Below are 27,984 nucleotides of genomic sequence, written 5' to 3'. Positions count from 1 at the left end.
ACAGCCCGCAGGCTGGCCAGGTGCAGATGAGCTCCTCGGATGTCCTGTACCCTCGGGCAGCAGGCATGCCACTGGCACAGCCACTGGTGGAGCACTATGTCCCTCGTAGCCTGGACCCCAACATGCCTGTGATCGTCAACACCTGCAGCCTCAGAGAGGAGGGTGAGGGCACAGATGACAGGCACTCAGTGGCTGATGGTGAGATGTACCGGTACAGCGAGGATGAGGACTCGGAGGGCGAAGAGAAGAGCGATGGGGAGTTGGTGGTGCTCACGGACTGATCCCGGCTGGGTGGGCCCGGCCCCTTCTCCTCTGGTGAAGACCTCGTCCCAACCCGATGGGCACAGCCAGCCAACCTAAGACAATGTTGGTACTTGGACTTGTTCGTGCCCCAGAGATGGGCAAAGCTGTGCACTTGCAGATACATTCATGAGGGGAGAGGCGCCCTCCCTTCCTGAGGAGCTGTTGGCCTGGGTGGGCAGGAACTGCAATATGGCCATGGGCTGAGCTGGCTGAGCATCTCAGCCTTTAGGGCTCATGGCCAGGGGACACTGTATGACTCTCCTCTCCTGCAGGTCTCTCCACCTGGGGTATGGCATCTACCAACCTGTCTCCCTGGGGTCACATGCTTTGTTTCCATTCTTGTCCTGGCTGGACCAGCCACTGTGGGACCAACACCCCTCCCACACTCCCCCAGACTGCTCGTCTATCACCAGGATCGCTTTGCACTTTGTGCAAAAGGGTCTGGCTGTCCCTTGCTGTTTTCATCTCTGCCAAGCCTATTGTGCCTCTGGCTGCTGTATGTGTGCGCATGCACGTGTGTGTGTTTCATCTGTTCATTCACTGCACAAGATATTTATTGAGTGCCCACTACGTGCCAGGCACTGTTGCTGAGTTCCTGTGGGTGTGTCTCTCGATGCCACTCCTGCTTCTCTGGGGGCCTCTTTCTGTGCTTCTCTTTGTCCCCAAATTGCTACCTCTTTGTCAGTCTGGGTGTCTCAGGTTCTGTGTGTCGTTGTGTGCACTTCTGTCTCTCTCTGTCCTCGTCTCTCTGCAAGGCCCTCTGTTTCTCTCTTTCTTGGTGTCTGTCCTTTGCCCCCTGTGCCCTCTGGATTCTCTGGGTCTGTGTAGGCCCCTGGTCCGCCCTGGGCTCATCAGCCTTCCTGACCTCCTCCTGCCCGCCCCTTCACTCCGTCTCTGGCTCTGCCAGTCGGTTCCCACGGAGCCATTTTTAGCTCTGATCAGCATGGGAATGTGCCTCGGCCTCCAAGGGGCTTTGTCCTGGTGCCCCCGCCCCTGGTCCCAACCTGATCCCACCAGGGAGTTGGGACAGGAGGATTGATGGTGCTCCCCTTCCTGCCAGCGTCAGAGGCCCTGGAGAGGGGCTGTCCATGGCAGCTGGTCTTTATTCCTCCCTCATGAGCACAGGTGGGGGGCTCCCCATTCTTGGAAGAGGTTGAGAAGACTCCTGGGCTTCAGCCTCTCCCACCCAGCCCTGCCCCTCACCTGCCTGCCTTCCCCTCCCCCACTCTATACTAGGGACTCGATCTCAGCCTCTGATCAGTTTCACAAAGTTTGTTCCCTAAGGAAATCAAATCCCATTGTCACCTAACTCTAAAGATCTAAACAGCCCTTGGATCAGTATGGGAACCCCAAATCCCACAGGGCCAGATGTGGAGTCTGTGTCTGCCCCCATCTTCTCTCCATCCTCAAAGCCCCCACTTCTCTCCAGGCTGTTTCTTTTTTTATGATGGTAAACATAGATAGTGCTTTATTTTGTTAATAATAAGATAATGATGAGTAACTTAACCAGCACATTTCTCCTGTTTACACTCGGGGGATTTTTTTGTTTTCTGATGACATAATAAAGGCATCATTTCAGAATCTGGCCCTTGTGCAGGGGAGGAGGGAGGCTGGCCTAAGTCCAGAATTCCCAAATATGCCACCAGCCTGGGCACCACTGTCCCCTGGTGGCAGCCTGCAGGAGCTTCAGGCCTGGGGCCTCAGAGGAATCGGCTTAATGCAAGGGAATCCCAGGCCAAGCCTGTGAGTGACACATGCCCTCCACAGAGCCCACGCTGAATGCCCCTACCTTGACGAGGTGAGGCCACCCGGATCCTAAGAAAGAAGGCAGTAGTAAGAGCACTGTAATAGGAGTCAGGAAGCTCGGGGTGTCCCTAGAACTGGCCACATGGCTGGGGTTGGGGAGTGGGAGCCAGGTCTCTCCTTTGGGGCCTCATTGTCCTCATCTGACAAGATCAAACCTTATACCTGGTTCTTATCATTCAGAGAAGGAGCCCTTTGAGACTCTAATGAAAGCTATGGATCCTTTTGCTAGAAAAGGGCCCACAAAGGTTTACCCTGAAGCCCATCTGAGGACCCTACGATGCTAATTAATGAAGCAGGGTCTCTAATGTTAATGCTTCAGGGCTCTCTATCCATGACACATGATTTGAGTGAACACTTCAGACCTAGTTATCACATTAGGAGAAGTAATAGGCCTGCAAGGGCCGGATGACAGACTGAAACACCTCAAAAATGCATATTAACCAGGCTCTAGAGAGACATATCTTGTGGTGAAAAATTGATCCCATCAGTATAGAGTGGGGACAGCAAAACCGAATGGCAGTTCTTGTGGAAGAGTTGGACTTGGGCTGGATTAATAGAGGCTTGTGTTCACAACAGGGGAGGTGATGGGTCCAGTGTACCCCACACAGACCTAGTCCCAGGGGTACCGTGCCCTTTCTCGTCCCCTCACTAGGGAAGTCTCACAATGGAGGGGCCCTGAAGCAGGCACCCCACATGGAGGAGCACAGGAGGGATCCTGGTGGACACTGTCCTTAGAGGAATAGTCAGAAGGGTCAGGCATGTTTCCTCTAGAAAAGACAGAGTTGGACAGAAAGGACAAGATTGCTTTCTCCAAAGCTGCCGGGTGGGCAAAGTGTAGTATTCCACAAAATTCATGAGGCAGAACTTGAGCTCCTGGATGAGGTTCAAGACTGTCTTGACATAAAGAACACCTTTTCCACAAAGAAGAGTGAACTTTCCAACTCAAGTCCTCAAGCTCTTGAGTACTGGTGGAGGGATTTCTAGATTGGAGAGGGTAGTGGTGAGAGAGGGTAGGTGTGGTTGATTCTAGGACCAGAAAGTTGGGAGGGTGTGCAATGGAGACTGCCCAAGAATTAAGGGCCCAGCCATTTGGTCTGGGGAGGGTCCTGAATGCTGGCTGGCTTTTTCCCCAGCCCGGGTTCTCAGAGCCTCCTCTCCTTTGCCCTCTCCACGCCATGTCTGGAAAAGATGCAGGCAGAGGTGGGAGGAGGAGCTGGCGGCGGCGCCTGCCCCCTGGTGGTCACGATAGAGAGCTGCCCATTGCACCTCCTACTCCCCTCTGCCCTCGGCCCTCCGGCCCTCGGCCCTCCCGCCCTCCGCTCTCCGCTCTCCGCCCTCCGCCCTCCGCCCTCCGCCCTCCCCCTCGGCCCCCGGCCTCCTCCCTCCTCCACTCGTCCAAACCAGGTCCTGCCAGTCTCAGGACTCTCGCAGCCTAGCTCATTCCCACCTGTCGGTCCTGAGTTCCTCTTCCCTCCCTCAAGTCCTCTTGTCTTGCCTGCCTTATTCCATCTGCTGAGACACAGTAGCGGGTCCTGGAGCCCCACCCCCTGTCCCATGAGAGGCAGGATGGGGCCAGGTGGTTGCAGAGGCCAGGAGCAGAGTGCTGTGGTCATTACCAGGAAAGCTGGGCCACAAGTTCGTCCCCTCCGTGCGTCTCCGGCAGAGACCGAGGGGCAGAGCCCGTTGGGAAGGTGAATGTGCCCAGGTGTCCTTTAACTAGAGCTCTTTGCTAAGAGTCCTGGAAGGGGCCCGAGGGGGTGGAGCCCGGATCACTGGGAGGCTCCCAGGCCTGGTGCTCAGCCAGGAGAACAGGAGTGCTGGTTAGCCTGGGGTGGCAGTGAAAGGAGCCAAGGCGGAACTCCCAGACTTTGAGGGGCAGGGTTAGTGTTCCCTGTCACCACACGGGCTCACTCCCCTGGAGGAGTGGGGGAATGAGTATGCTTTCTCAGAGGCAGCAGTGGGATGATGCCTGCTGTTAATTCCTTCCTATACAGATGATGGTGGCCAGGGCCTTAGGGGCACAGGACGATACCCGGGGGGGGCTCTGTCCCAGCCATTCCCTACTCACCACTGCAACACTTGTCTCCAGCGCAACAGCATCAAGACCCAGGAGGCTGGAAACAAAGCTGGCTTCACAGTGTTAATTCTGCCCTCAATTCCAGAGGTGGCTCGGAGAGGAACAAGGAGGGAGGACACTGCTATTTAGTCCAGACAGGTAGTGTCTGTGATCACCTGACCCCACAGGTGACCCCAGGGGGCCCCTACCTGCCCAGTCCTGGCACCATCCCTATGCCTGGGCACCTCTTTCGCCCGTGTCCCCCCACTGGCACCCCCCGAGGCTGCTGCCCATGGAGGGCCTGGTTATGCTGGATCACCATGACCTTGAAGGCTCCAGCTGCAAGTGCCAGGTCCAGTGGTTGCCATGGCACCAGGGTGCTTTTTGCAGGCAAAAGCCAAACAACCAGAGTCCACCTGGCAGGCTGCTGCTGCTGTTGCCTCTGCTGCCCCTAAGGGCACTGGGCACTTACTGGCGGGGGGGCAGTCCTGGAGCAGCTGCTGCCCGGTGTACAGCCTGGGAAGTATAGCTGGAGTGACTGGGCTGCTAAGAGGGGTGCCCCCTTCTCATCTTTGAGTTTCTGCTCTTCCTTCTGGCCTTCTGAAAAAGTGATGGATTGGTTCCAGAAATCACTCCTGCCTGTTCTCAGGCAGAGCAGCCCCTTCCCCACCCCACTGACAGCTGGGAGCCAGACATGACAAAGGAAGATGTCCTGAGCACTTCTATTTAGAATGTCACTGGTTCATCTCCTGGGTCAACCAAAGTCCTTGTAATCCACAGCCTAGTTCCCTCTAAGCAGTGCTTTACTGGGTTTAACTGGTAGGTTCTACTAAGAGAGCCAAAGGCACAGAAGCTGAGTGAGAGAAATAGGGGGCCCTGCCCAGAGCTTTCGGAGCTAGGTGCACAGGAGGATGTGTGCAGGCGGCTACCTTGACTTCAGCATGAAGCCCAGGTGGAGGGGGGATATCAGGAGGGGTTATAGCACTCCTCAGCCCCCGTGCAGGGGTCAGTTCCTCACCATTGTCACTCAAGACACAGCAGTCCGGAAATGAGCATTTTAATGCAGAAAGAAAACCATGATAATTTACAAATGAATCACTTTCTGGGACAGAGCCAGGAAGGCCCCAGGAGCTGTGAGGGCAGAAAGGAGGTGGAGGCTGTTGAGTGTCTGGGCAACCAGTTTAGTCAGCACCTTTCTGATGGGATCCTGCCCAGGCTCTCCCACACTGGGCCCTGGGGGGCCCTGGCCCCCACCCCATCCTCTTGGCTCACACTAGTCATTCCAGATAGGAAGACCTTGGGTCAGCTTCAGGACATAAAGTAGAGCTGGAGAGACATCCCTGGAAGGAGGGCCTGAGGGCCAGGGAGGGAACAAGGCAGGAGACTGCTGGTTCTGGTTTTGGCCACCTTGCCCTTGTCCACGTCCCCTCCGGCTAAGCCACAGCATAAAGCAGAGCCAGACTCTGGAGGCCCAGGGCCTCACCACTCCCTCTCCTGTCCCCCCAGCAGGGGGACAAAACAGAAGCACAGGAGAGCACGTTGGGGAGCATGTTTCCTCGGGCTGAGGTTTGATTGGATCTGGTTTGGAGAAGGTGAGGGATCTCAGAGGAGGTGGCTGCTGGGGAAGATGTCATGCTCAATTCTTGGCCCCCACCCATCACCAAGATAGGTACATCCATGTGTCAGAGTTGGTGTGATGCTGGTTTGGAGCACAGCACCTCCCACGTGGGGCATGCAGGGGGAGACGGACTGGAGGCTCAGGGCACTGGAGGTAGAAAGGAGCCCTCCCCGCCTCCTTCCCCAGGCCAGGAAGGGGTAAACACACATATAAGGCAGCCCCAATTCCAGCAGGGCCTGAGGCTGGGAATGATGTGTTTCCCAGGGGTGGTTATGGTTCAGGACCTGGCTGCAGGCACTTCCTCCAAAGCCTGGTGGGGTGAAGGGGACCCCCAGAAGGGGGTCCTATCAGCCCCTCCAGACAGGAGAATGAGGTCTTCAGTGGCAACCACTGGGGTCTGGCAGCAGGGACAGAGCCTTCTCCCTGGACACCCACGTGTCCCCTCTCCCACCTTGTCCAAGGGTGTGGATCCCAGAGTGCAGAATTGAGCTCTGGAGAACAGGTCTGGCCAGACAGATGGGTAGGGGAGGGATGCGGTGGCTGGTCACTTTGGCATCTCCAAGGCTGACACTTGAGGCTTCACCTTGAAGTACTGGTTGAATCGGATCACTGCGTACCTGTGGGGAAGACAGAAGGAAGCTGGGTGTGAGGAAGAAAGCCAGGTGGGCCCTGTTGGGGGTGCTCACACCATGAGAAAAGTTTCTCAGTGGCTCTAGGCCTATCTAAGTCTGAGCAGATCAACCCCAACCCAGACTGATTAGTATTATTATTTCTTTTGCTTCTTTTTAAAATTTTTAATATTTATTTATTTTGAGACAGGGTCTGGATCTGTCACCCAGGCTGGAGTGCAATGGCATGATCTTGGCTCACTGCAACCTCTGCCTCCCGGGCTCTGATGATCCTCCCACTCAGTCTCCAGAATAGCTGGGATTATAGGTGCACGCCACCACACCTGGCTAATTTTTGTATTTTTTGTAGAGACAGGGTTTCACCATGTTGCCCAGGCTAATCTCGACCTCCTGAGCTCAAGCAATCTGCCTGCCATGGCCTCCCAAAGTACTGGGATTACAGGCATGAGCCGCCGTGCCCAGCCTATTTTTTTTTTTAACTTCAACTACATTTTTTTTCTTCTTAGATCAGACTAGAGAAAACCTTCCACAAACATGCTTGTTTGGAGTTTTGTTTTCACAGTTCTATATTGTTAAGTATATTCACATTGCTATGCAAATGAATATCTACAACTTTTTCCTTTTGGACAACCGAAACTAGACCTATTAAGCAATACTCCCCATTGCTCCCTCTCCCCACCCCCTGGCAACAATTCTACTTGGTTTCTATGGATTTGACTACTTTAGTTATCTCTTATAGAACCATATGTGTCTTTTTGTGACTGGCTTATTTAGCGTAATGTCCTCAAGATTCATCCACGTTGTAGCAAGTGACAAGATATCCTTCGTTTTTAAGGCTGAATAATATTCTATTGTATGTATAGACCATATTTTATTCATTCATTCATCTGTTGACAGACATCTGGGTTGCTTCCATCTCTTGGCTACTGTGCCAAGAATAATGTTGCCATGAACGTAGGTATATAAATGTTTCTTTGAGAGTTTGCTTTCAATTATTTTGGCTACCCACCGAGAAATGAGATTGCTGGATCACACGGTAGTTACATTTTTATTTTTTGAGGAACCACCCTACTGTTTTCCATAGTAGCTCACCATTTTACATTCCCACCAATGGTGCAGAAAGGTTCCAATTCCTGCACATCCTTACCAACAATTATTATTTTCTGTTTTTTAATAGCAGCCATCCTAATGGGTGTGAAGCAACATCTCACCATGCTTTGCTTTTTTTTTTTAATTTAATTTAATTTTTTAATTATTTTATTTTATTTTGAGACGGAGTCTCGCTCTGTTGCCCAGGCTGGAATGCAGTGGCGCTATCTTGGCTCACTGCAAGCTCCGCCTCCCGGGTTCACGCCATTCTCCTGCCTCAGCCTCCCAAGTAGCTGGGACTACAGGCACCTGCCACCACGCCCAGGTAATTTTTTGTATTTTTAGTAGAGATGGGGTTTCACCATGTTAGTCAGGATGGTCTTGATCTCCTGAGCTCATGATCCACCCGCCTCAGCCTCCCAAAGTGCTGGGATTACAGGCGTAAGCCACCGCGCCCGGCCTCACCATGCTTTTCATTTGCATTTCTCTAATAGTTGGGAACACTTTGAAACCAGGGTAGTGATTCCCTTTCAGCTGAAGGTGGGTGAGGAGGAGAAGGGCAAGGCCCTGGACCAGAATGGAGGGAGAAATGATTCCTGGCCTTAGGGACATAGGAACCTCACAGGACGGGGACTCCCTTAATCATCGATACGCAAGCAGCGGCTAGCTACTGAAGGAGTAGCTGGGTCTGTTGCCCAACCAGAAGGCAGCATGGTAAACCCTTAACTACTGCATGGCTTCAGCAGTCACTTCTGCTCTCTGGACCTCTGTCCTCTCTGCTGTAAAATAAGGGTAAGACCTACAGTCGTTCAGACTGATTTTCAACGATTCCATCCACCACCAGGCTCTGTGGATAGGTGCGCTGGAAGCAGGGTGGGGAGTGGAGTAGGCAGTAGGATTTGGTGGGGACTAGCACACCTCCTACGAGGAACAGGGAGGATGTGACACTTCTCTTTTCAGAGTGGTACTTTCCTGGCATCCCCTGGGGATAGCGGCCCCGCTGGAGATGAGCTGGAATGGGGGTGAGACAGCAGAGCAGGGGAGTGGACTCTGGGCATTCTGCCTGGGCTGTCCTTTGCCCACACCCTGGGCTCAACCAAGGTTCCCTTTTCTCCACATCCCATCATCACCCCCACACTCACCTGAGGAAATCAAAGTTGATGGTGGAGTACTGGTTCTGGATGAGGGCCCAGAGAGCCCAGAAGAAGTGAGACGCCTGGAAACAGACCAGAGAGGGTCAGCCTGGCAATCTCCCCATGCCTGTTTCCGACTCTACAGCACTGGAGGGATGCAGTCATTGTGGAAGACACACAGCTAGAACCCTGGAAGAGATGTGGTGGGGTCTCCCTAGCACAAGCTGGGGAAATTCTGGAGGCCAAGTCACTGCACAGCATTTGGAGCCTCCACTCCTGCTAGAGAAAGGTGGGCAGAGCCAGTTCTACCAAGGCCCTAATGTTTACCAACCCTAAGGCAGGTAGTCAGCAGTGAGGAATTTTGGGGGGTTCCCACAACCTAAGCAGGACCCACACTCCACCTCTGGTCTCTTCCCTACCCAGGGAAATCTCTTGGAGTCTTCAAGGCCAACGTGGGATCCAGGCCAAGATGAACCCCTAAGCCAGAGGTTAGGCTTAATGGCCAGTGGGGGGCTGGTGCCTCTCAGGAAGGTGCAGGGAAGGAAGAGTGATGGGCAGCAGTGCCCTGGCCACGTGTCTGCTGGAAGATCCCTACCCTAACCTCCTCCACTCCCTTTTCCCTCTCCTACTGGGAGGCTGGTTGGGTTGGAAAATGAACCTAGATATGGAAACAAGAATCCCCCAAGTCTGGGCATTTGCTAAGCATCAAACCGTGCTCTCCTTGTGGCTAGAGGTACCCACCAGGCCCAGGTCACCTCAGGCTCAAGAAGCCAGGGATTGGATGGGAGGAGGGTGAGGATCAAAAAACTACCTTTCACACACTATGCTTATTACCTGGGTGATGAAACAATCTGTACACCAACCCCGGTGACAGGCAGGTTATCTGTATAACAAACCTGCATGTGTACCTCTGAATCTAAAATAAAAGTAAAAAAATAAAATAAAGCCAGGGAGCTGCAGTTCCCGTCTAACCCTGAACAAACACTAGTGATGCCATCACTTTCCCATGTGAGTCCCCCAACCCTTGTGGCTCTCCCGTCCCATTCCCACCCCATCCCAGAATCCTCCTCACTCAGGGGTTGGCTACAAAGTACCTCCCTCCACTTTATTTCCTTTCCATTCCTTAAAAGGGGCATAGATAAGCTAGCACATATGAATGATCACTAAAAAACTTAGCAAGAGGAAGGCTTGTTCTTAAGGTCTTAAAGTCTTAAGACTGAGGAGGAAGAACCTAATGTAGACTCAGTTTTGTGCCAGTGAGGAAAACAGAATAGGGAATCCGAAATTACAGAAAAGTAAAGATTGTATTTAGCTCTCTTCTGTACTGTGAAATTGAAGGCAGCTGACTTGTCTTCTTACTTATGCAAGCTGACATTAGTAATCCCTGGGCACACACCAGTGGAGACCTGGCATGAACCAGGTATCTTGGATAAGGGGCATTCAAAATTGAGAACTGACAACACAGTCATTTGAGCAGGAAGAGCCTGTTGGGAAAAGCTTACTTAGAGTTCTGAGTCAGTGGAGGTAGTTACAAAGGATTAGAGCTTGATATTCTGTATCTTCTCTAAAGGTAAAAAATATATATATATATATATATATGTATATATATATACACATACACACACACACACACACACACATATAGCCAGGCATGGTAGCTCACACCTATAACCTTAGCTACTCAGGAGGCTGAGGTGGGAGGATCATTTGAGGCCAGGAGTTAAAGACCAGCCTGGGCAACAGCAATACCCGATCTCTACAAAAAGTTTAAAGAAATTAGCGAGGTGTGGTGGCACACACCTGTAATCCTAGCTACTCAGGAGGCTGAGGTGGGAGGATCGCTTGAGCCTGGGAGTGAGCTATGATTGTATGATTGTGTCACTGTGCTCTAGCCTGGATGACAGAGCGAGACCCTGTCTCAAAAAAAGTATGTATATATATATATATATATATATATATGCCGGGCGCAGTAGTTCACTCCTATAATCCCAACACTTTGGGAGGCAGAGGCGGGCGAATCACCTGAGGTCAGGAGTTCAAGATGAGCCTGGCCAACATTGTGAAACCCCGTCTCTACTAAAAATACAAAAAAGACTAGCTGGGTGTGGTGGTACCTGCCTGTAATCCCAGCTACTTGGGAGGCTGAAGGCAGGAAAATGGCTTGAACCTGAGAGGCAGAGGTTGCAGTGAGCCGAGATAGCACCATTGCACTCCAGCCTGGGCAACAAGAGTGGGACTCTGCCTCAAAAAAAAAAAAAGTATATATACTTATATACGGATGAATTTAACTGCAGCATGAAGGGCTGAGGTTAGGCAGTAGAAAGAACTACTTATTCAAACAAGGGAATTGCTAACACAGGAAGCTAGGATATTTCTTGGAAGTATTTCTCTAGAAAGGAGAGAGCCTAGACTTGGTGGGGCTTGGGGAGCAGGGAACAGGGCATCAAGTATTAAGGGCTGCCTAAGATGGCTCTTCCCAGGCTTCACCTCTAGGGTGGGGTCAGGAGCCGGGGACGGGTGTCCCCAGGCTCTCACCTGACCCTGGGCTCTGGGTAGGAGGCTAGGTGGGTCACCAGTCCCTCCTGCTGACTCCTCCTTTCCTGCCCCAGCCCTAGTCATAAGGCACTCACCAGGGCAAACTTGTTGACTTGCACGTAGAGCCTTTGCACCTCCCTGGGGGTCACGGCCATCCCCTTTTGTGCCTGCAGGTAGTAGTGCAGCCACTGCAGCTGGGTCTCCCGCGCCGGGTACAGGCAGTAATCCACCTCATTCACGCCTGATGGGGAGGCAGGCCAGACAAAGTTGCTCGGAGATGGGCCCACCTAGGGTCTCCTCAAGCTCAGTAGGTGTTCCCTTCTCCCCTCAAACTCCCTTCTCCTTTGATCTGTGGGGCTGTGCCCAAGGAGGCGGCCCTGAGAAGGCAGCTTCTTTGATTACTAAACTCAGCTAGTGTGGCGTCTACCCCAACCCAGCTAGGAGCACTGCTTCTGTGGGATTGAGGAAAGCAGAGAGAGGTAGACTGGTTAAGGGGCAAGACACTGTCCTGGGAGTGACAGGAACCCCTCAAGACAGCACCACTGTCTCTCCCAACCTCTGCACAAAAATGACGGTGCACAGGAGGCCCTCAGTTAAAAGCACTGGATAAGCATTACTAGCCCTAGGTCTTATGCTAACCTTGTTAGCCTTAAGGGAACTCTCTTCTATCACTGGCCGAAATTTCTTCATTTATCAAATGAGGGAGCCGGACTTCATGTAGGGATATGAAACATGGCTTCCTGGTGTTAAGCTGGCTACTTAAAAACATCACCTGGAGGACACCCCCACCCCAGTCCAGTTCCCCAGTTGGCTCTGATGTGTAGCCAGGCTGGGAACCCATGGATCAGTTGGCTCTGGTTTCTTCCAGCCCCACCATAGCCCTCCAGCTGCCAGCCCAGTACCACCAGCCTCATCCTGGGCATGGTAGAAGAAACCACAGCTTCAGAGCTGGTACAGAAAGAAGTGGTTTAAGACAGGAGGACCAGGACTGGGCCACCTTCTCTAGGGTTCCCTCCTTCCTCTTCTTCTTGTCCTTCTCAAGCTTCCTTTATATCCCTGGAGAAACATACGCAGTCTCCTGAGGCTCCAGGAGCGTGGCTAGAAAAGAATCTCCTGGAACAGATGTAGAAACGGAGGCCCAGAGAGGAGAAGAAATGCACCCAAGGTCATATGGTGGTTAGAGGCAGAGTCAGGGCTGGAACTCTCATCTCCCAATGCCCAGAACTGTGTCTTCCTCACTCCTGTGCACCCATAAGGCCCCTCTTCCTAGGTCTGGATCTCCCTAGCTTTCTTCCTTCCCCCAGGCTAGGTTCTTCCTCCTCCATTCTCAACTTGGGAGCAGGCTGCAATCTACCCCTTTGGAGAAATCCCAGTTGGACTTTGCTCTGTGCTGTGGGCAAGGAGGACTTAAAATGCTTAAGAATTATCCCTTGTGGAAAGGCCAGTGGGCCTGGCAGCCAAGCATTTCCAGACCCAGGGCCCTGCTGGTGCCAGCCTCTGCTCCATGCCACACCTCGAGGCTCAGCTGCTCTGCCCAGCAGAGGCTCCATCACCCTGGGGGTTCCTAGGTGTACTCTCAGGTACAATCATTGCTTGACAGATTGATCACCTAGGGTCCAGAAGGAACACAATTGGCCTGATGGGGCTGGAGAGTGGCTCTCCAGTTGGCCTGGGCATGCCTCTCTAACCTGAGCCACAGGGCCTGGCCCCATCATGTGAACACCTTACTGTGCTAGTCTGGGGACAGCTCTCCAGCCCCAGTGTCCAGCTCCATCCATGTGAGTTGCCTCCTCGGTTCCATCTAATTAAGCCCTCAAGCTGGAAAAACCTGCCCTGCTTCCTTTACACAAATGGTTCCATTGTGCATACTATGCCTTTATAGAACACCTGCCTACCCCTAGGAATCACCCCCCTATCCTGCCTCTTCCATCCCCACTCCCGGAAAGCTTCCCAGTCTAATCACAGCAGCAAATACCAATACAATGCTTAGTATATGTCATACATATGTGTGTGTGTGTCTCATATCAACACTATGAGGTGGGTACTATCATCATCTCCATTTTATAGGGGCACAGAGAAGGCAAATAAACTGCCCAAGGGTCACACAGCCAGTAAGCAGCAAAGCCAGAAACTGAACTTAGGGAGTCAAATTACATAGCACGTACTTAGATCCTACTTAGATGATTCTCATCAGGTCACCAGGCAAACAGCTACTTGTAGCTTGTTTTGCTCCTTATCTGCATGTAAGGCCCCCATGTACAATTGCGCCAGTTGTACTGGGTATAAAGGAGCTTGGACAAAGGAGTGGAGGCTGAAGTCATCCTGTGCTATGCTAGCCAAGCTGCAGCAATCGTCTAAGCTGGGTCTACCCGGAAGAAGGGGTCTTTTTCTAATTCACGTACCAAGCTGAGTTACCAAAGTGCCATATGGGCTAGGAGAGGTCTGCTCTGTGTATGTGAGTCCTGCTTCCTCCAATGAGACTTGGAACTCTCTAAAAGCAGGCTGTGCCTTAACCCGTTAAGCTGTGATATTTTGGAGGACAAGAGCTATCTAGCCTCTACCCTCGAAGTACAGAACCACCTCTGGCCCTCCCCATACCCTGATCCTGGTCCCCATCCTAAAGAGGGTGCTTTGAACATTGGTCAGATATAGTCCTGTATTGCCTAATGACAGGGATACCTTCTGAGAAATGCACCATCGGGTGATTTTGTGTGATCATCGGAGTGTACTTACACAAACCTAGATGGGATAGCCTACTACACACCTAGGCTGCATGGTATAGCCTGTTGCTCCTGGGCTACAAACCTGTACAGTATGTTACTGTACTGAATACTGTAGGTAACTGTAATACAATGCTAAGTATTTATGTATCTAAACATAGAAAAGGTACAGTAAAAATATGGTACCTATTACCGTAAATATACAGTAATCTCATAGGACCACCATCTACATGCGGTCAGTCATTGACTGAAACACCGCTACAAAGCACATGACTAGAAATGCCCCTCTCACCTGCAAACTCATTGAAATGGTTGCCAATGTCAAAAGCTTGGTAGTTGTAGCCAGCATATTCATAGTCAATGAACCGCACGTGACCTATGAAGTAGAGGAGAGTCGATGAGAGTTGGCCCAGGAGATCTGGCAACAGAGCCTCGTCAAGCTTCCACAGACCTCTGGGATGCACCCACTGAGTGATGCTGGCCTCTGCAGCAACCCTGCCCAACCCCATCGCTGCAGCAGTCTTCCAAGCTACTTCCATCCATCCATCCATCCATCCATCCATCCATCCATCCATCCATCCATCCATCCATCTGCCCTTCCCAGCTCCCAGTGTCCCTCTCACACAGCTGGATCTTCAGGCTCTCCTTATCTAAAGACAGCTGTCCTCAGCATGGCTAAGGATCAGGAATAAAGCTAAGTATTAATACACCCTGGGGTGATGCCCTCATCAGCAACACCAGGAGGTGTTCGTTCTCTCTCTCTTTCTTGGCACAGATTTTTTTTTGTTTATCTTTTTTTTTGAGACACAGTCTCACTCTGTTGCCCAGGCTGGAGTACAGTGGCATGATCTCGACTCACTGCAACCTCTGCCTCCTGGTTCAAGCGATTCTCCTGCCTCAGCCTCCTGAGTAGCTAGGATTACAGGTGCACACCACCATGCCCAGCTAATTTTTGTATTTTTAGTAGAGACGGGGTTTCACCATATTGGCCAGGCTGGTCTTGAACTCCTGACCTCATGATCCACCCACCTTAGCCTCCCAAAGTGCTGGGATTATAGGCATGAGCCACTGCACCTGGCCAGACTTTTTTTTTTTTTAATAGGGTCTTGCTCTGTTGCCCAGGCTGGAGTGTAGTGGCTCCATCATAGCTCACTGCAACCTCCGCCTCCCAGGCTCAAGTGATCCTCCTGCCTCAGCCTCCCGAGGAGCTAGGACTATAGGCATGTACCACCATACCAGGAAAAGTTTTGTGTATTTTTTTTGTAGAGACAGGGTCTCACCACATTGGCTGGGCTGGTCTTGAATTCCTGGGCTTAAGTAATCCACATGTGGCCTCCCAAACTGCTGGGATTATAGGCATGAGCCACTGAGCCTGGCCCTTGGCACAGACTTTTCAAAGTGGGAATTTTTTATTTCCTTTCCCGCTTCCCTCCTACAAATTAACTTAAGACCTAAATCCAGATCTAACTTTTGCTTGTCCAAGTGCCAGCCGGAAGAACAGCTCCGTGAAGCCAGCTAACCAACCAACCAAAACCCTGCTGCTGCCCCGGGGCCAGAGAAGCCATACCTTTGGTACTGTCATAGATGATATTCTTGCAGAGCAGGTCATTGTGACAAAACACCACAGGGGACTCCAGCTGGGACAGATGCTCCTTCAGCCAGGCCAGCTCCCGTTCCAACACCTCTACCTTAGGGACATCTGCAGAAAGGCTGGGCAGTGGCAAAAAAGGTAGCCAGTGAAGGGAGGGCTGATAGATAGCAGGTGCTTGGCCTCAAGAGCCCTGAGTTCGAGCCTCCTCACTCCCTCTGTCTTACTGCAGGGGGCCTTGGAAAAATGGCCAATCTCTTAGACCCTCACTTTTATCATCTGTAAAATGGCAGTGAGGCATCCTGTCCTTCTGACTCCTCTGGTTATGCTAGGAAGCCGATAAAGACATGGGCATAAAAGCATGAGGCAGAGCATAAAAGTCACTGACTGAGGGCATCCCTGCTACTTTGTGAAAGGGACAGGAGGATAAGGAAGGAGACACAGGGAAAGGACAAGGCAGGTGAGAACGAGTGTCCAGAGTTGGGGATTCCAGACTAAGAACAAGGGCAACAGGAGCAGTGGGGAGAGATGCAAAACAGACCTGATCTTAGGATGCTGGGAAAACTCCCCAGGAGGAGGTGCAGCTCCCTAAGTCGAGCTGACTCCCACAGAGATCCTCCCTGGGAGGAAGAGTAGTGCCCTGGCACTACTGGCTCAGAGAGCTGGAGCAATGGAGCTCTCTTGAGGAGGCAGAGGTACGTCCTGGTATGCACCTCCCTCTCACCCCAGCAGCTGACCATGTCACAGGTAGAAGGGATCAGAGAGACGGTCTGGTCTAACCTCTCATCTCACAAACAGACCACTGGCTCACATGAGAAAGCAAACCAAGAGCTTCTTTAGCTCACTCCTACACTGTCAAAGGAACATTAAAGCCTTCAATGAGAACATGCTTGCTTTGTGGCTCCCCAGTGACTCGTCCCTTCTACCTTGAGTTATGAGTAAGTGTTCCCTTGTCCAAAACCCCTGCCAGATCATGCAAGTGCAACCTGGGGGCATGAACAAAGATGCATGGGTCAACCTCTCCTGCTGCCCCACCCCCATCCCAAGCACTCAGCAGCCATTTCTGCTGAAAGAAACACATGTTGAGGAATGAAGAAATCAGCCAATCAATCAAGTTATCAGAGGCCATGTGGAAGTCTGATGAGGGTCTACTGTGCTCGCGTGCTCTGAACTTTGGTCCCCAGGAGGCACACAGGTCTGTGTACACTGAAAAGGCCAAACGCTTATCACAGTCCTTAAAAAACCTAGAACCACCAATGGGCAGAGGGGAGGAGGCTGGGCTTTTATCTCCATTCCTGTGTCACCTGTTTGTGTTTCTCTGTCCAGGGTAGCAAGAGCACATAGAGAAGGATGAGAATGAGACCGGCCCTCTCTCACGTTCCCACAGGACAGACCTATCACTCCCTCACTCAGCCCAGGGGCCAGAACATGAGAAAGAGTATTCAGCGACTGAGGCACTCCTCTGCCCCTTCTGGAGAAGGAAGAGAGGACAGGGTCCCTTCCAGGCTTTGAGAAGGTCAAAGCTCAAGAAGATCTGAGGTTATCTAGTCCAGCCCCATGGGGAAACTGAGGCTCAAGGAAGGAAAGAGGCTCCCTCCCAGCCTCCAGATATCTCTTGCACTACTGGATCCTTTACTTCTTCATCTAAGGAAAGCAGTCCTCAGCCCATCCAAGGATCCAAATCAAATGGAATCTCCTAATTGGCCTGGGTGCCCCTCAGAGGCTCTGCAAAGGCCTCTCTGAGTCCAGGGAGTCTGCTGGGAGAGGTGATATGGGGGAGGCCTCCCCCATGCTTCCTGGAGTTTATCTGTGCCGACAGGTCTGTGTAAGATGTGTTTCAGTCCTGGCTCTCCTTAAGAAGCTACCTTTTAAGATTCCTTTTTTTTTTTTTTTCTTGGACTGAGACCATCAAAAGAGAAGAATTAGGAGGGTTCCTTTGGTTTGCTCAGGTCCTGGCCTGAAAAACATGGCTCTGACATCCAAGATGCCTGCTGCTCTGTCCCTGACCTCAGTCTGAACCCCACCCTGCCCACCCCAAGGCCACGCAGATGGTTACTGTGGGAACAATCCCGGCCTTCTATCTCCCCGGGGCCTCCCTCCCTGCTGTGCTTCCCTCCCCTGAGCACTTGAAACATTGCCAGCTTTGCTACCTTCAGTCCCACTACCACAGGGCTCTTTCAAGGCTGTGGGATCGGCAGAAGAGTAACCACCACCACATCCCAGAAATACTGCCCAGGAAAAACTGCTCCTCCTGCTCCTCCGCCCCAGGGCCAGCAGGAGGGGAAGGAAGGGGCTGGAGGTCTCTGCAGGGAAGACTTGGGGTTCCTCCTGATATCGGGACTACTGCCTGGTCAGTTTCTACTCTGCTGTCAAGATCTGGTCAGGCAAGAGTACTTTCTCCCCACAGGGCTCTTTCTAAGCATTTGAGCTTACTGGTTTCACACTTTGCCCTCCCACCAATCCACCCACCATATCTCCTTGTGATGCCCCAACCCAGTTATCCGCCCCACGTTCTCCCAGCCACTCTGGACACATCCATGTCAGCTTAGGGCTCAGGCAGCTTAGGGCATGGATCCAACACCAAGGCTACTAAATCTATTTCCACAGGTGTCCGACACATCCTGTTCTCCATCTGCCACCTCAAGTTGCCCTAGGGCAATGTTCCTCAATCACTTGCCTCTGAATCACCTGGGGTGCCTATCAAAATGTAGCTTCCTGGCCGGGCGCAGTGGCTTACACCTGTAATCCTAGCACTTTAAGAGGCTGTGGCAGGCAGATCACTTGAGGCCAGGAGTTTGAGACCAGCCTGGCCAACATGGCAAAACCCTGTCCCTACTAAAAATACAAAAATTAGCCGGGCGTGGTGGTGGGCACCGGTAATCCCAGCTACTTGGGAGGCTGAGCCAGAAGAATCACTTGAACCTGGGAAGCAGAGGTTACGGTGAGCTGAGATCATGCCACTGGACTCCAGCCTGGGCAACAGAGTGAGAATGCATCTCAAAAAAAAAAAAAAAAAAAAAAAGCCATTTCCTAGGGAGCAAATGCAAGACCTCTCAATTGATCTCCAAAGTTGGGCACTTCAGGGGAATCTTATGCTCAAAGTTTGGGAATCCTAGTCCTAGATCTTGTTCACTTAATTACATCACTCCCAACTGGTCTTCCTACCTCAAATCCACCCTCCCCCACCAATCTGTCCCTTATGATGCTAGAGGATTTTCTTCCTAAAGCCCAGTCCTGGTCAGGTTACTGACCTGAATCTCTGACTCAAACATCTTCATGACTTCCCACTACTTGCTAAATTAAATCTTGGCTACTTAGCCTGACATTTAAGGCCCCTTACCACCTAGCTCCAACTCTGTAGTCCACCCCCGCCCCAAACCCTTCCCAGGTCCTCCCAAAGATCTGCTCCAGCCAACCTCATCTACTCATCACTCAGGAGCAAACCCTGCTCCAGCCATCTCCTCCAGTTGGAGTAGCCTCCCTGCTTATTTCTGCCATGCCACCTCTGCCAAGACAACTTTCCCTGGTTCTTCCACCCCCAGCATACATTACACACCCTGCCTTATTTTGCAGCTGTGCATGGGCATGTCCTGTGTACCTAGATGGCTCTTAAGCTCTTTGAGGGCAGGGCCAGTGTCACATTCATTTTTAAATTGTTTTAAATCCCAGTCAATCAATGTCTGTGAAATGAAGGATTGAATAATTCAGGGTTATTAGGCAATGCCTGGAGCTCCAGGTCTCATCTAAATGATTGCTCATCATTGTTCTGCTTTTGGGCAGTCAGGCAGCTTAGGGCATGGATCATCCCCTAAAGAGGCTCAAAGAAGTTAAGCAACTTGGTTTGTCCAAGGTTCAAAGGTGTGACAAGAGCAAAGAGATTGGGCCAGCTCTTCTCCAGGGATTACTCCCTCCTAGTAAGGTTACCCCCAAGGTCACACAGTGACAGTACAGTCAGAGGAAGCTGCAGTATCAAGGATTATGTCTGAGCACCAGAAGCCTGGCTCTAGTTGCTAAGCTGCCACTGATCAGCGACCTTGGGCAGGTTCCATCCCCTCCCTGGGCCTCTGTTTACCACCTGTCAAATAACAGCTGTAGGCTGAAGGGTTGGAAGGACCTGTTCTCTACAAACTGTTCTAACCCTGAGGGAAAAGGAAGTCCTTGTCCCAAAGAGAATATTTGACATACAAGGTCTGAACATGGTCAAAGAGAGGGCAGGCCTGGGCCACCTTGGACAAATAGTCCCAAAGCAGTGCTTGATAAGCATGGCATGGGATGATGCAGATAAAGTCATGCATGTGTGTGACAGAGACATACTCAAAATGGGGATAGAGTTAATTATTATCTTGTCATCTTGGAAGAGGGAAGACACACCCTTCACCTCAAACCTCTTCTGCACCCTACTCCCAGGAACATTTGGAACACAGGTGATGGCCAAACCCAGCAGGGAGCGTGAAGGAATCAGAGACTCACTACTGCCTTTTTTTGGAGGAGGGAAGGCAAGTCAGCATACTTTCCTCCAGGCCTCCATCCTTTCCTTGGCACTCAGGGTGTGTTGGGGAGTCAGGCGTCTAAAGGCTTGGAGGACTCTCAGGTTGCTGGTCAGAGTTCTTAAGGGAAAACTCAGGGAACCCTGTCTTATCAGGGAAAGGCAATGTCAGGATGGGTGGTCTATCTCCTTTCCTGGGAAGAGCAGTGAGGGAAGCAGCAAGCCGTCAGTCAGAGCAAGGTGGGGGCAGGGTCCCCAAAGGCACATGGGGACAAGAGGGGTCTTGGGAAGTAGCAGGAACCTTGATGTCCCCAAGGGCTTGTCAGCTGATGAGTTCTTCTGACTGACACTAAACTCAGTCCCACCTCATTCTGACGGGCCTGCTCTGCTCATGGTTCAGAAGGTGAGGCAGGTGGAAAGAGCCCTGGGCTGGGAGACAGAAGCCCTGCCTCTTACAAGCCCCATAACACTGGGCCAAGCTCAGTCTCTGAGCTTCAGCATCCTCTAAGTAAAATGGGGAAATGTCCCCAACCCTGGTCTCTGCCACAATCAGAGAGTGAAGGAGAAATGAGCACATGGGTATAAAACTGCCCATCTAAGCTCCTTAGTCAGAGGGCCCAACTCTGCTTGGAGACAGAGGCTTAGCAACTAGGACTGAAGGGACTGCAGGAGAAACTCCCCAGCCTCCTCCCCGAGACCTGAGCCCTTAAACCTCCTAGCAGGGTGGGCTGGAGCCAAAAGGATGGGGAAGGGAGATCATAATAAGGCAGCCTTGGACCCTCCCAGATCTTTGTACCTGGGGTTGATCTCGTTCTTCACAAGCGTGAAATAATTGTGCATCTTGTGCCAGAGGGTGGGCTTGGGCAGGCTGCCGTTGGCGTGGATAGTATGAATCTTTGCCATTTCTAAGGCGATTAACCTACAGCAGGGAACAGGAAGAGTAGAGCATCAGTGCTGGGACATTGCCTTCCCCACTCATTCCCTCCTGGCCAGATAGGGGCCCTCCAGGCCCACCAGGGCACTAGCCAGAGGGCCAGGGATGGGATGATTGCAAGTCCCTTAGGAGCACAGGTCCTGCAGAAGGAAGGTCTCAGCAGAAGAGAGGAAAATGAATTAAGACCTTAGCCTGGCTGCTCCCTTTCCAGTGCCAGGCTAGGGCTGCCTCAGGGAGCAGAAGGGCAGAGCAGTGGGGCTGTTGGTCACAGGTCAGTGGCCTTGTCCTACCCCAGTGTACTCATAGCAACTCCTGAGAACAGAGGGGCACCTGGGGATGGGGGCGGGGCTGGCCCTCCTCTCCCCGGACTCTGACCCATCCTCTCAGGGGACGTGAACATAGGTCACTTTGCACCAAGAGATCAGGGGGCGGTGATGCCAGGCAGGGAAGAAATGCCCGCCTCTTATCAGCCTGGCCAAGGTGGGGAGGGAAACAGGCTGGCCCAGGGCAGCCCCTTCCTCTGCTATAGGGAGTTGATGCTGGCGGCTGGGTGCCAAGGACGCAAAACAAGCCAGCGTTCTATTTTCAAGTTCTCCTGTGGACATTATCCAAGGTCTCAGGAGAGGAGCGGGTGGTAGGAAAGGTTGCTGGGAGAAGGTGGGGGTGAATGGAAGACTGACCGGTCAGAGAAGGAGGGCCTTGATAAAGACCCCATCGCCCAAGGCCCTGTGTCCCAGCTGGGCCTTCCCAGTCCTCTTCCAGTCTTCCCTTCTGCTGTCCCACCCCCCAACCGTCTGCTAAGACTCCAACATTCAGCTTCCTTCCAACATACAGCCTCTGCCTGTTGCTTGAATAACAATCACTGGGAAAGACAACAAAGGCATTGGCTGTTTGAAATCTTGTTACCAAGCTGTTCAAGGGACATCCTTTCTCTTGCCAGGCCCTGGGAAGAGGCAGGCCATACCCTACTGGGATAACAGAGCACTTTTGGGGTTCCTCTGGAAGCTCCCAAGGCTCCCACCTCCTAAAGGGTGGAGGAGACAAGGGGCGTGGCAGCAACCTCGTGAGTGAGAGAGGAAGGCTGTGCTTTCTTTCAGAGGCCAGAGGCCCTGGGGCAGAAGGGAACCCACCAGGGTTTGGGCAAGGCAGGGAAACAGACCTGAGACTCAGGCCTTCCCTTTCCAAAGGAAGATTCGGAACAGAGCATGAACAGAGCGTTTTCTTGAATATCAATAGGCCTGTTGTCTGGAATAGCAATGAAAGTAACCTCAACACTCAGCATTTTCATGCTGCAAAGCCTCAGCAGGCCGAGGTTGGGGGTGGGGTTCAAGGGAACATGTAGAGGGTGGCTCCTGGAGGCCTTCCCCATAGACATTCACCTTCACCCAGAGGGATGATGGTCTATCCTGGGAAAATTATCAAGGAAGGGCCTACCTCCTACACCTATCCCAATTTCGGGCTCTCCCCCATATGTCACGTTCTTCTTCTTATGGAACCTAAATCCACCTTCAATCTTCTTGACAATGGTAATTGTTTGTGTGAGAGGATGAGTGACAGCATCGGATACACAGAGGTGTAGGGATCCTAGAAGTGGTGACGACCTGACAATATCTGAGCTTATATGCACCAGACTGAGGGAGAGCTGGGGGGAGTGCAGTGGCAGAAGTCAGGACAGGGTCCCTTGCACCCTGCTCTGACTTTACATCTCCAGTCTGGGTCTTTTTGGAACTGTTCAGCTGGAGCCTGCAAACACCCCTGCATAGGTCTGTATGCCTCTCACACCCTCAAGACACACACACACACACACACACACACACAGCTACAATACACAACTCAAATATCTCGCCTGACCAGCCGCTTATGAGCATAGGGGTGGAAGAGCTCTCAGATCCTCTTCTTCTAAGTCTCTGCAGAAGGCATGCACAAACAGAGCCAGGTGCATTTGGGGTTAAGTGGGTGGCAGGTGAGGAAGCAAAGAAGCTCCTTGCTCTACCCCCAAGTGGGCTTGCTTCCCCTCAGTATGCAAGGCCTCCTTCCCCTTGGATCAGCCTGGGCAGATGCCAAGGCTCCTAGGCAGACCCCCACGCCACTGTCCCAGTGTCAGGAGTAAACCTCAGCCTGCCTTGGGCCTCACTCAAGTCTGAGTGCCCTCCATGTGGGTCATGACATTGGAGGAAGGAGGACACTGCTTGCCATCCTTGTTCTGGCACAGAGGAGAGGGAGATGCTAGGGGTCCTTCTTTGGTCCTCCCCCTTTCCAGGCTCCACAGCATTCCCAGGGCTTGAAGGAAAAGTCCAGTTCCTGGGCCCTACACATCCAAGCATTTACTGGGAGGGGCTCCCCAGGAGCCACAGGTTCTTGTGAGCCTTTGAAAGGAGGCCTTGACAGTTCCCCAAACCTGGGTTCCCACTTCGTCAAGGAGCCGGGAGGGAGCTCAGACTGGCAGAAGAGATAGCATCTCCCTGGGCTGGTAAAACCATGCTTACCCTGGATAGGGCCCATTTTTCTTGACAAACAGAGACAGAGGTAGAAAACCCTGAGTGCCCTGGGGATCTGGCTCAGATTTCATTTCTAAGGCTCTGAGATGTTTCCAGGTCAGACTTGGAGTGGGCAGAGGTTTGAGGCATGATGCCAGGAAGCAGATCTCTGCTGCACTTAGGGAACCAGGTCCTCTGCTCCCATGTTCATCATAATTCTTCCTTTCCTCCCTCAGAACTCATCCTTCTAGCAGGCACCAGTTAAAATCTACAGAAAGTGACAGCCCCTCTCTGCAGAGCAATGCATATAAACATGCATTTTTCATGCAATTTCAGGGAACTCACAGATCTTACAACTCTCCACCATGGACCCCACATGTCAAGGATTTCCAAGCCCAAGGCCTGAAGAATAGTAGAGACAGAGGCCCTGGCACCCTCCTCACCTGAAAAGCCGGGGCTCACGGATGTGCTCAGGCCCCAGGGCCACACCCTGCATGTACTCATAGCACAGCCCATTCTGGAAGGTGCAGTAGAGTTTGGGGGCACAGCTGTGTGCTCGCAGCAGCTGGAAGTTTCTGACCTCATTCTCCCGGTCCACCAGCAGCTCCGTCCGCTCCCCATACACCCGGACCAGCACGCAGTCCTGCATGTCCTCGTCCACATAGCAGGCCACCAGCTTGTTGGTGATGCCATCCGTGAAGTGCTAGCATGGGGAGAGGACAGTGCGTGGGTGGGTGGGTGGGGCAGGATCTCTCTGGTCTCTCTCCTGGGCTCTGTAGCTCCAGCAGGAGGTGCTCATTTGAATGCTGAGCACAACCACCCCAAGCCCCCAGTGCTTTAACCCAGTCACTCATGTTCCACTCTGTCCCCAATCTTGGGGGTCTCCAGTCTCTATAGAGTTCAAGAAAAAAGTGGTAGCTTGGGTTCAGCTCCCACACACTCCTGGGTCTGCCTCTAGTGAATGGGATTTGGCAGTGGAGAAATTTCCAGCTACTTGGGAGGTAGACGCCTCCTCCTGCTCCTTACCCTCCATCCCAGTATGGAAAGAAACAGCATGGACCAGAATGTGGCAGGGGAGGGCTGGGAGTTGCCCAGAACACTATGTCCTGACCAGCTGCCTCTCACCTTGTGCCGGGCAGTGGGCTCTGCTCTACCCCTTGCCCCATCCAGTGGCGGAGGTACAAGGAGGGTACTGAGGTTGGCACCCATCCCAGGACTTTAGTGGCCAGAGGTCCTTACCGGAAGAGACAGGAGACAACTGGGCTGCGAGCAAGGTTCTCTGGGCAGCAGGGTGATAAGGAGAAAGGAACCATGGAATTTATGGGGCACAATGTGACAGGGCTGGGAGGGCCTTAGAGGTCATCTGAACCTATTCTAGGTAGGGAAACTGAGGCAGGAGAGGGGAGGGACTGGCAGATAGCACGTTAGGTCAGTGCTGGAATTAACCTCAGGCCTGCTTGATGCCTTGACAGTCTTATACCAAACTGGGCCTTTTATTTTGAAAACGCTACTCCATCCCCAGGGCGGGTTGTGTCAGCCTCCACACTTGGTTTAGAACCTCCCCACAACTTTGCCCCCACCCCACCCCAGAATGCCTGTCTGCATGGAGCCGCTACCATTCCAGCAGAAGCTACAAGCGCCCCACTCGGCACCTTCCTCCACAGGCAGCCCACAGCGGGGCTGGAGGTAGTCAGCTGGGGAGTTAGCCTAAGGCTCAGTGAGTGGCTCTGCCCGCAGGTGTGTCCTGGGACCTGTGTCCAGCTGCGGCTGGGGAAGATGGCCTGTGTGGGGGTGCTGAGCCCAAGCCTGCAGCGATGGTGAGGAGCTGAGTGCTAGCTGGAATTCCACAGGGTGGCTCCTGGGACCCACAGGGGGAGCTCAGAGCCTGGAGGATTTGCTCCCACCATGGGGTGGAGAAGGGGCAGCAATATATGCGTGTATGGCTTGGGGGTGGGGGGTCTCTTAAAAGTTCCCGCCTCCTCAGGTTTCAGAGCTGGCTGGGTACGCGCTTCTGGTCAGCGAGGGGCACCAGCACGCAGCGACAGGGGGTGCGGCCCGCACACGCAGCATGCCGACAGTGGGCAGGTGGCCACCAGGCGTGCCTAAGAGCCCCGGGAGGAGGGGGGCGTGTGCAGGGCCGAGGGAGGTGTGAGCCTAGTTTTGGTAGGGACGAAATCAATCCGTACACAAACCACGTTCCAAACCTTTCTTGCGCAGCAGCCGCGCACCCCTGGGACCGACACCCGGAAGGATGCGAGGACTGGGTCCCCGCATCCCCCTGGCAGCCCTGGCAGGACCCCATCCTCGGCCCCGCGCCCACTCCGCTACCTTGGTCCGAACTTGCTCGGGTTTCCAATGCGGCCGCAGCTCCTGGATGAGGCGCAGGGCCCCGGGAAGGATGTCGTCCGGGTCCACGGAAATGCCGAAGTACGCGACGGCGGCGGCCCTCGGGGGGCCCGGCGGCTCCCGGCAGCCGGCGCTGGCCGCCGCCTTCTCCTCCATGCCCCATGAGCACTGCGGGCAAGGCGTGTGCCTCCTCAGGTGAAAGGACGCGCGCGGCTGAGGGGCCGAAGGGGGCACAGCCATTCCCAGCAGCCCCACCCCCTCGGAGCCGCGGCAGACGCTAGCCCCGGCGGGGGGGCCCGGCGAGGGAGTGGGAGTGGTAGAGGAGGGGCCAGGGGAAGTCCATGACTCAGGCGCGAGCTGCCCGCTTCGATCGCCCGCTCGCGGCCCGCCGCCCACCGCCGACCCCGGAGCGCCGCGGCCCGCCGCGATTGTGACATCACGGGCGGCGGCCCGCGGGAACGCCCCCGGCCCGCCCCCGCCCCGGCCCGCGGGCCGCTGGGGAGCTCAGCCAGCCACCGCCGGCAGCTGCGGCCGCCGCTACCTGGAGCGCGGGGTGGGGGCGACGCCCCCCTGGGGGCCGGTGACGCCGGGGGTGGGGCCTCCGCTGGCTCCGCCCCGCCCGGGTCCCCGCCGGGGCTGGCTTCCCGGCCTCCGAGGCCGCGAGACTCCAGCTCTCTCCCGGTAGCCTGGGGTGGAGGCGGGGGAGGGCTCGTCCTGCGCCCCTACCTCATCCTGGAATAGAGAGATCCGCTGCTCCCACGACGTCAGCTTGGGTTCGCCCCTCTGTGCCCCTGCTCCCTGCCCCCAGTCCCCGGACCCCGGGAAATGGCTCTGCAGGGGCGGCCCCTGCTGCATCTCAACGGTCCTTCCCTGCAGAGAGCCCCCCCCTCTCCACCCAGGCAATCTCCCATCCCCGACAGAAACACACTGCATGAAGAGGGGACATTGGGTGATAGCGTTGGGGTGAGAGTGTGCCAGTCCAGCAGACTGCGCTGTCCCCTGGCAGGCCACTCAACAGCCAGGGCGTTGGAGTGTTTGGGCACATCCTGGGCAGGACTTGGGGCAAGACTAAGTTAAAGCCTCCCTCCCATCCTGAGCGTGTGAATGGAGCCAGGTAGTAGGCAAGCGGTGTACCCGAGCCCAATGCTTTGCTGGGCATTCGGGGTGTGAAGTAGACAGACCCTCGCGCGACCTGGGGAGGAGAGCTAAAGGCCTGGCGCAGCTAAGGGCCAAAGCAAGGCGTGGTGATGGCTGGGGGTGGGAAGGAAGGGGAAGGGGTGACAAGGTGTCCCGGGGCAGGTTGCTGTGGGGAGGAGACATGGAGAGAGGCCAGGCCGGCTCAGGGGGCAAGTCCCTCTACTAGCCAGATTCTCCTTTGGTCATTCTCTGCCACCTCCTGAGCAGGGCTCTGTTGGCTGCCAGCCGTATTTGTTGTAATGAGGCCTTAGGGATCTCGCTAGTCACTATCTCTCACTGCCCCACCCAGAAAAGCGCCTTCAGAGAAGGGGCCCTTTCCTATTTTCCCAGTTACCCCTTTGGCCTATCCCGGAACCTCTCAACCGCAAGGCTCCTATGCTTACTGCTGTCCAGAATCCAGCTCTGCCTAGCAGAACTTCTGCAGTGATTGAAATGTTCTATATCTGCTGTCCAATGCAGTGACCACTAGCCACGTTGATTTTATTAAAAAAAATTTTTTTTTGAGACAGAATTTCGCTCATGTTGCCCAGGCTGCTGGAGTGCAATGGTGCGATCTCTGCTCACCACAACCTCCGCCTCCTGGGTTCAAACGATTCTCCTGCCTCAGCCTCCTGAGTAGCTGGGGTTACAGGCGTGTGCTACCACGCCCAGCTAATTTTGTATTTTTAGTAGAGACGGGGGTTTCTCCATGTTGGTCAGGCTGGTCTTGAACTCCTGACCTCAGGTGATCCACCCTCCTTGGCCTCCCAAAGTGCTGGGATTACAGGCGTGAGCCACCGTGCCCAGCCGATTTTATTCAGTTTTAATTAATTTTAATTTTAGTGTAAATAGCCACATGTGCCTAGCATATTGGACAGTGAAGGAGATAATGGGAGTCGTGCCTGCCTTCCTAAGGTCCTGGAGCTCCAGGATAGAGCTGGAAAAGACACTGGCCTCCAACACTTCCTTTGCAGTGAGGAAGTACAGCTATGCAGGACAAGGGAATATGGAGAATCAGTGGGCGTCCAGGGTCCTGAAGCCCAGGCTCCGGCCCTTGGCGCTGCACAGGGACTCTTGCAGATGGCTCC

At 53.5% G+C, this 27,984-nt stretch overlaps 2 protein-coding genes across 9 annotated transcripts in view; one reads left to right on the top strand and one right to left on the bottom strand.

Annotated features, from left to right (window-relative positions):
* SOX13 (SRY-box transcription factor 13) overlaps positions 1 to 5,303 on the top strand; it is a 58,437-nt gene extending 53,134 nt beyond the window's left edge. For both annotated transcript variants that reach the window (XM_009239030.4, XM_009239022.4), the window contains exon 14: positions 5 to 5,303. In XM_009239030.4, coding sequence (XP_009237305.1) covers positions 5 to 281 — 277 coding nt within the window. In that variant the 3' untranslated portion in view covers positions 282 to 5,303. The remainder of the gene's footprint in view (positions 1 to 4) is intronic.
* ETNK2 (ethanolamine kinase 2) lies at positions 5,207 to 26,167 on the bottom strand. Of its 7 annotated transcripts, none has more exons than XM_024250564.3 (8): positions 25,703 to 26,167; positions 23,818 to 24,077; positions 20,760 to 20,882; positions 15,457 to 15,599; positions 14,182 to 14,265; positions 11,265 to 11,410; positions 8,644 to 8,717; positions 5,207 to 6,400 (listed from the first exon to the last, which is right to left on the bottom strand). In XM_024250564.3, the coding sequence occupies exons 1-8, from the start codon at positions 25,958 to 25,960 to the stop codon at positions 6,328 to 6,330; spliced, it is 1,161 nt and encodes a 386-aa protein (XP_024106332.2). In that variant the 5' UTR covers positions 25,961 to 26,167; the 3' UTR covers positions 5,207 to 6,327. The 7 variants fall into 7 exon arrangements, 6 of the variants coding, with proteins under 6 accessions (XP_024106332.2, XP_024106344.2, XP_054378541.1 ...); XM_024250563.3 differs by having other exon boundaries at positions 6,225 to 6,400; positions 8,644 to 8,823; positions 25,703 to 26,153; XM_024250576.3 differs by lacking the exon at positions 20,760 to 20,882 and having other exon boundaries at positions 25,703 to 26,153.
* Between the last annotated feature and the right edge of the window lie 1,817 nt (positions 26,168 to 27,984).

This window comes from Pongo abelii, chromosome 1 (genome assembly GCF_028885655.2).
Source record: "Pongo abelii isolate AG06213 chromosome 1, NHGRI_mPonAbe1-v2.0_pri, whole genome shotgun sequence".
Classification (NCBI taxonomy): domain Eukaryota; kingdom Metazoa; phylum Chordata; class Mammalia; order Primates; family Hominidae; genus Pongo; species Pongo abelii.
Note: the sequence above shows the minus strand (reverse complement) of the source record. Positions and strands in the feature narration are given on the sequence as shown.

Bases quoted from the DNA above. Each gene is read 5' to 3' on its own strand.
- ETNK2 (XM_054522566.2), bottom strand. From the start codon at position 25,960: ATGGCTGTGCCCCCTTCGGCCCCTCAGCCGCGCGCGTCCTTTCACCTG. The intron at 20,883-23,817 runs GTGAGGAGGGTG...TCCCTGCTGTAG, and splicing joins CGTGAGCCCCGGCTTTTCAG to GTTAATCGCCTTAGAAATGG. The intron at 15,600-20,759 runs GTACAAAGATCT...GCCACTGCCCAG, and splicing joins AAGAACGAGATCAACCCCAG to CCTTTCTGCAGATGTCCCTA.